Source organism: Hypanus sabinus, unplaced genomic scaffold, assembly GCF_030144855.1.
Source record: "Hypanus sabinus isolate sHypSab1 unplaced genomic scaffold, sHypSab1.hap1 scaffold_204, whole genome shotgun sequence".
Taxonomy (NCBI): Eukaryota; Metazoa; Chordata; class Chondrichthyes; order Myliobatiformes; family Dasyatidae; genus Hypanus; species Hypanus sabinus.
Genome location: NW_026780141.1, coordinates 482,280 through 489,959, shown reverse-complemented (window position 1 = coordinate 489,959; position 7,680 = coordinate 482,280). Strand labels below are relative to the sequence as shown.

The window sequence follows — 7,680 nt, the reverse complement described above, 5'->3', positions numbered from 1 at the left end:
ATTAAAGTTCGCCCAGATTCGTTTGGACGGATTTGATGTGGAGTTCGGGGTGTCACAGTGAAAGGGCCGGACGGCCGATCTCTCTCCGTTGTACAAACATCTTTCCAGGTGAGGCGACACTTCACCTGTGAATCTTCCGGGGACGCCCGTTGTGTCCGCTGCTCCCGATGCGGCCGCCTCTACACTGGTGACACCAGCTCCTCCGCAGTTGTGCGGGGTAGGGTTGTTTTTTTGGGGGGCGGATCGATGTTATTGTTCCGTTTTGTGCGGGAGGGGAGGGTTTTGGGGGTTGATGATCGGGATGCCGTTCTTGTTGATGTGGGGGGTGGGGTGGGAGTTTGATTTTTCTCTCTGAAAGACTTTCATGCTCTTTCTTTGTTTTGTGGTTCTCTGGAGAAAAAAAAAACGCAAGAGTTGTTTATGGATACCTGCTTTGATAATAAACTGACCTTTGAACTATCCGCTCCCGGCGGGACTTCCCAGTGTCCAAACATTTTCATTGTGATTCCCATTCCCATTCCCGTTCCGACGTGTCAACCCATCGCCTCCTCTTGTGCCAAGTTAAGGCCACCCTCAGGGTCCAGGATCTGCACCTTATATTCCGTCTGGGTAGCTCCTCCCCCTAACCTGATGGCATGAATATCAATTTCTCCTTCCAGTGAACACTCCCCCTCTTCCTCTCTGATTTTTCACGTCCTCTCACGTGCTTATCACTTCCCTCTGGATTCTATTTTCTTCAGCTCTTGAGCTTTCCCATCCACCTGGCTTCAACCTGTCACCATCCCGGCAGGCATTTTCTCGCCCGCCCCGATTTTATTTAGATATTTCCCCCATTCCATCTCAATCTTGAAGGAGGGTTCAGCTGGAAACGTCGACTGTCGACCCTTTTCGATCGATGCTGCCGGGTCTACTGAGTTCCACCAGCCTTTTGTTTGTGCTGAGCTGGATTTCCTGCATGTGCAGACTTTGTCACGTTTGTGATTTGCCTCTCCGTTGTCCCACACGCCTCCGAGCACTGGGGGCGCTGTATGGACCTCCGACCACTGGTGGCCATGTGTACCTCCGACCGCTGGTGGTGCTGCGGAGAACATCCTGATAAACGCATGCGCACTGCCGAAAGCAGCTGTCGTTGGCGGTTCACCGACTCGAGCGGGGGTGAGTGGAGTTTGATCCCGGCGGGTTTGTGTAAATCCGGGCCGGTTGCATTGGGAAAGGGCCGGGCCCGAGCTCTGCTGGACGGCTGGAGCAGGGGTGCAGTGCCAGTCTTTTAGCTGCCAGAGCTGTACGAGGGGTGATTGATGTTCGTGGCCTAATGTTATACAGCTCTTGGTACCTGCACTCTTTGAGTCATTTTGCAGAAAGTTTGAAGTTAATCAGTTTTGTGCTGTTTCCGTTGCAGATAACTGAAAATTGCTAGGTTTTGTAAAATTGACTCCTTTCATCTTAGGCCATGAACTTATCAGTCACCCCTAGTATGTCACACCCAATTTGTGTACCTGCTCCTTTCGTGTACTGGGCAACTTCCTTGTCCCATTCATTTGATGAGCAGGTACCCAAATTGGGGGTGTGTATATGTATGTGTGTATGTGTGTGTGTGTGCGTGTGGAAAGCTGCCGGAGCTGTACGAGGGGTGATTGATAAGTTTATGGCCTATGTTAGGAGGTCTAAAGTTATACAGATCTCGGTACATGTATGTGATGTTCAACTATTTGAGTGATTATGAAAGTTTGAAATTAATCACTTTTGCCATATTTCTGTTTCAGATAATTGAAAATTGCAAGGTTTTCTAAAATCGACTCGTTCCACCTTAGGCCACGAACCTGTCAGTCACCCCTCTATGTCACACCCAATTTGTGTACCTGCTCATTTCATATACTGGGCAACTTCCCTGTCCCATTCATGTGATGAGCAGTTACACAAATTGGGGGGGGGGGGTGCTTGTGTGTGTGTGTGTGTGTATATGAATAGAGCTTTTTATAATGTCAAACACTAAACCAAGGTGAAAGAAATATATATGATTTCCAGAGCTCCACAGAAATACAGTGATAAATAAAACATTAACATGCTTATAACCAATCACTGCATTTCAGTATGTAACTGGTACAATAAAGCATATAACACTTAATTTAATAATAAATCAAATATTGCACAGTTGCATTCACTAATTATCATAAAATATAATGATCAACCAAGTGAAATAAGGTTGTTTGCTTAGAAGCCATAAGGTTGTTAGTGAGAAAAATTTACTTTTGTATTAGTGAGTAATCCACGGACCACCACAGTCACAGCTCCAGGAGTTCACCAAAAGCTATCAAATATCTTATCTTAATGTTATTGGTAGTATTTTCCTCACCAGCCACCAACCCCTCTCCCTAACCCCAGTTTCCTTAAAATTCCCTCTATTTAATATGCGGCCGCTGTTAAATTCCCTGCTTGTTTATTTTTTTACTTATTTTCTAACGGAAGTGCTGGAGTGGTGCTCCGGTGAGGTCCGGAGGTGCTCTGCACCCCTGTTTAGATCCAAGTAACATGGACCCGGGGATCAAGCTGCCCGGGTTTATGAGCTGTTGAGCGAGTATTTCTGGTCTGGGATCTAGTGTTTTTTACAGAGGTGCTGGAGTGGTGCTCCGGTGAGGTCCGGAGGTGCTCTGCACCCCTGTTTAGATCCAAGTAAACTGGACCCGGGGATCAAGCTGCCCCGGTTTATGAGGTGTTGAGCGAGTATTTCTGGTCTGGGATCTAGTGTTTTTTACAGAGGTGCTGGAGTGGTGCTCCGGTGAGCTCCGGAGGTGCTCTGCACCCCTGTTTAGATCCAAGTAAAATGGACCCAGAGATCAAGCTGCCCGGGTTCATGAGGTGTTGAGCGAGTATTTCTGGTCTGGGATCAAATGTTTGCTTCTGGAGTTCCTTTGGAAGCAATGCTGCTAATCTGAGGAGAGAATGAGTTTGTATTCCATCCCTCACAAGGACAGGCTGTGAGTAAATGAGCTGATCTGTGTTTGAACCAGTAGAAATAGACCTGGGGGGTTCAGTGTTCGAACTGTGTTTCGGAATTCCTCCTCGCTGTTACCTGTCAGACAGTAGGAATCAAACAGAAACTCATGTTGCTGGAAATCTGCACTAAAAATAAAAAGTTCTGAATCCATTCTGACACAAGATTGTGAACCTGAATCGTTAAATTTGTTGCTCTCCCCACAGCAGTTCCTTACCTTTTGAGCGATTCTGGTGATTCCGGTTTCTTTTTATTCCATTCACTCGGGAATGGTTTAAATTTCCTGATGGTCTGTTATACTTGGGAATGTGTTCAGTGCAGTTGTTACTAACAAGTTTCACCTGAATAATCTCAGGGATGATCGGCTTTATGTTTGAGGAGCATTTGATGGTTGTGGACCTGTGCTCAATGGGGTTCAGAGGAACGGTGGGGTTGGTGGAGGGATGTATGGTTAAGTAAACCTACCGAATGCTGGAAAGCCTGGATACAGTGGACATGGAGAGGATGTTTCCATTAGACAGAGAATCTGTGACCTGACAGCACAGGCTCAGAATAAAGATGCTTACCTTTAAAATTGAGTTGAGAAAAATTTCTTCATCCAAAAGATGACTGAACTGTGGAATTTGTTGCTGCAGAGGTTGGTTGAGGCTGCCATTTGGGTATATTTATGGCAGAGATTAATATACTCATGATTGCTAAGTAGCTTCAGGGTTACAGCAGGAAGGCAGGGATATGGTGTTGGAATAAATCTCAGCCATGGTTGAGTGGTGGAGCAGATTTGATGGATGGAATCACCTAATTCTGTTCCTGCATCTTACATCTTACCATGACAGAACGATGACCCCTTCCTATCCCACATCAGGTTTTGTGACGTGTCAGGGACAATTACAGATTTGTTCACTGAGTTCATTATATTTGTCTTCAATATTTAGATTTCAGTGAGCAGAAATATTTTGTTGTCCTTTGTATTGTTAACATGCTTCATTATCTTTCATGTTAAAGTTAGACCTGCGGTGAGAGATTTATTGGAAGAAAAACCCACAACTGGAAGCAAACCACGACTGAAGATGAGGGAACAGCAGCAAGTGAACCAGCCCGAGGACTGAGAGCACTGACTGGAGAGAAACCCTTCTGACTCAGGATTTCCATTGATTCAGTCAGGAGCAAGTCTGGTGAGTCTCATTTACTCAAACACTGGTCCTTTCGACATTACATACTTATAAAAGGAAGGTAGGGAATAGTTGGAGTGAGCTGAATGTGACCAGAAATACTATCAGACCAGTTGCAATCATTCCAGGTCTGGTAATGTGCTATCAGTATCCCAGCTCTTTAAAGTCTCTCACATTCCCTCAGTGTTTGCTCATTTGAAGAACTTGTATCTTCTGAAGTAGCTTTTGGTCGGTTCTGAGTGTGGGGAGGGAAAGAGGGGTGTTTATATTTACTATCCTGCAAAAGGAGGTAATTGTTTGCAATTACCTGCTGCAGACTCACTGCCCATACCCTGTACATTCTCAACCAGATTATTGACATAGATGACAAGTAGCAATGGGTGTCACCCCGGGGAGCTCCAGGAGGCACGGGCCTTGACTCCAATAAACAGCCTCCCATCATCACCATCTGCTTCCTACCATCGAGCTGTTCCCAGACTCTGGGCTCTGTGACAAACACAATGTTAGTAGAAAGATTAGACTGTGAGTAATATAAAGAGATATTTGTTGCTTCCTGAAAGCTGTCTGATGCAATGGACCTGATCCTCCTTTTCTCACAACATGATCTGCCCTAGGACTCTTCCTCCCGGGTCACACTGTGTCCGATAACCCACATCCCCAACCTCCCTCCACCCTGCCAGTAACCCCACAACTTTCCCACCATTTACCCCACACCCATACACGTAAACAGATCCTCGTTACCGACATCCACTCTCACTGCTTGGGGAACCAGAACTAACTGATCCTACATTCCTGGCCCAGACTGTCCAGCCGTCTGGGTGGGTCCCGGCCCTTTCCCACTGCAATCGCCTTTCGATTTATACAAACTTGAAATCAGATCCTTCCTCATCGCTGCCCAACCAGGCTCAGAACTTGTTAAGGAGCCTCATGTGTGGCACCTTGTCAAAGGTCTGAAAATCCAAGTACACAACATCAACCAATTCTCCTTTGTCTACTCTGCTTATTATTTCTCAAAGCATTCCAACAAATTCATCAGGCAAGATTTTCCCTTGCAGAAACAATGTTCAGTCCAGCCTATTTTATCTTGTGCCTCCAAGTCTCCCAAACTCACATCCTTAACAACATCGACTCCAACATCTTTCTTACCACTCTCAGACTAAGTAGCCTATAGTTTCCTTTCTTCTGCCTCTCTCCCTTCTTGAAGAGTGGAGTGACATTTCTGAAATCTTTATGGGTTGAGCTAAGAAATCGCAGGGGTAAAAGGACCATGATGGCAGTTATCTACAGGCCTCTAAACAGCTGCAGTGATGTGGACTGCAAATTACAACAGGAAATCGGCTGTACCGGATTGGGTATTGTGTAATGAACCAGAGGTGATTTGAGAGATGGAAGTGAAGGTAGTGATAACAACATGATTGAGTTCACTGTGAAATTTGAGAAAGAGAAGCCAAAATCCGATGTGTCGGTATTTCAGTGGAGTAAAGGAAATTACAGTGGCATTGGACAGGAACTGGCCAAGGTTGACTGGAAAGAGACACTAGCGGGAAGGACGGCAGAGTAGCAGTGGCGGGAGTTTATGCGAGAAGTGAGGAAGGTGCAAGACAGATATTTTGCAAAGAAGAAGACATTTTTGAATGGAAAAAGGATGCGTCAGTGGCTGACAAGAGAAGTCAAAGCCAAAGTAAAAGCAAAGCAGAGGGCATATGGTTATGGGGTTCTGCTTCTACAACATGATACAAAACATGGCCAAAGGCTCTGTAGGACACAGACAATAATCAAAATTAATACAATCAGACTTCCGAAATGCAAAAACAACCTCCAGAAGCCCTCGAATATGTTGAAGGGCCAGGGCCACCCCCCTGCCTTACTGGTCCCAAAATTATGTAGCTTACTGCCAACATCTTGAATTTTCTGAATCTCTTGGGTTATGTGTTTAGACAAGTCAGTAATATTGGAAGATCTATCATGGATTTAAGAACAGCATTCATTACCTGTGATAGCACAGGTCCCTCCTTTTTCTGCTAATATAAAGTCATGGACCACCCGATTCTGTCGCACTGTTTGGCGAATTTGGGTGTGGTTCCATGCCGCTGCCCTGTTCTTTCTCCCGGCAGCCAGGGGTCGGCCCTATTTCCACAAAGCCAATAAGTTCCATTTAGTGGTTCAGGGGTATCATTAGTTTGACTCTTGGTACAGTTACTACTTCCCACTTGATAGGGTGAACTCTCATTCTGGTTACACCAGCAAGTTGTACTAGTGTTACGTATTCAGGCAACAATAAATATATGAGTTCGGCAAGGGTTTCTTATAACAAACAACACGTTTATTAAGCACAGAAAACAAACCCCCCCAAAAGTAAACAAACACTACCGTAACCGGAAACAGCTGCTGTGCGGCAGCCCAAACAGTTCTTAAAGTGATATTGCAAAAACAGTTCTTTAAAGTGGTATTGCCAAAAGTTCGATATGCTCACAGTCCATTTAAAAGGAGAGACTTTATAAGACGATTTAAATTCTCTTTCACGTCGTTTGGCTTCGATCCCCGACGTCGAACTTCCCATGAAGAATTTACGAAACGAAACGGCTTAAAGGCACTGACCTTTCCTTCTTCACTACCTTCAATCCTTTCTGGTAAAACCCAGGGATTAACACGAAGATAGTCAACAAAATCCTTCCGTATAAGGATCAAACAAACGTTGAAACCCGTTTCACCGTAGAAAGCGATTCTCCTCGACCTTTAACTCTCGAACTTCGATCTTCACTCTCCACTGTCTCTAGCAGAATCGTAAAGAACCTGTTGGCAATGACCTTTTAAACTTTAGGCATTAGATAAAAGCTTCATCCTTCAACTAAACTGCGTCATCACCTAAAACACGCAGTGGCATGAAGTCAACTTGGCAAATCCAGCCACGAACTGCCCCTCCTCACAGGGTGGGGTCTTCCTTTTATAACCTGTAAAAAAAAACCTGTCGCATGATCTCTACTGGCGGGAAAATTATGTCATTCCACCATCACAAGACCATACCTCAAGTCCAGTATAGCTTCAACCCCAGTCATGTGACAAGTGTACCACTGTCATGTGTCACAAGCACTTAACACTAGCCACTGCTGGAGACGTAACTCCTACCCCCGGCCATAGCTTGGAGGGGTCTTGTGGAGGAGGTCTACGACTCCAACACTCAAAGCAACACCATCCCCAGTCTCGCCTTCCAGACCTGGATATGGTGCAATTGACAATGCTACCATTACGGCTATCAGAAAACACCAGAACTGAATTGACTGCGCTAGTATTCAGGGGCACCACTGACATAGTCTTACCCTGTTGGAGAATTCTGGCACATACCCAACATGCTCCCCGCTCAACTTGCTTAGCATAGGTGTGGTAGAGGGACAGGAAACTGTTAAACTGGGGGCCTCCCAAGACAGGGGCAGGTTCCCTTAGGGTCATTAAAATCAGCATTAACCAGTACATTATTCTGTCTTATCAGTTCTGCCAGTAACTTGTTTACAGTCCGTTCGA

The 7,680-nt window shown here is 45.4% G+C and overlaps 1 protein-coding gene across 1 annotated transcript; it reads right to left on the bottom strand.

The window, feature by feature from the left end:
• Positions 1-767: 767 nt before the first annotated feature.
• LOC132387614 (uncharacterized) lies at positions 768-7,406 on the bottom strand. Its single transcript, XM_059959985.1, has 3 exons — positions 7,288-7,406; positions 4,549-4,748; positions 768-1,240 (listed from the first exon to the last, which is right to left on the bottom strand). The coding sequence occupies exons 1-3, from the start codon at positions 7,404-7,406 to the stop codon at positions 768-770; spliced, it is 792 nt and encodes a 263-aa protein (XP_059815968.1).
• Positions 7,407-7,680: the final 274 nt, after the last annotated feature.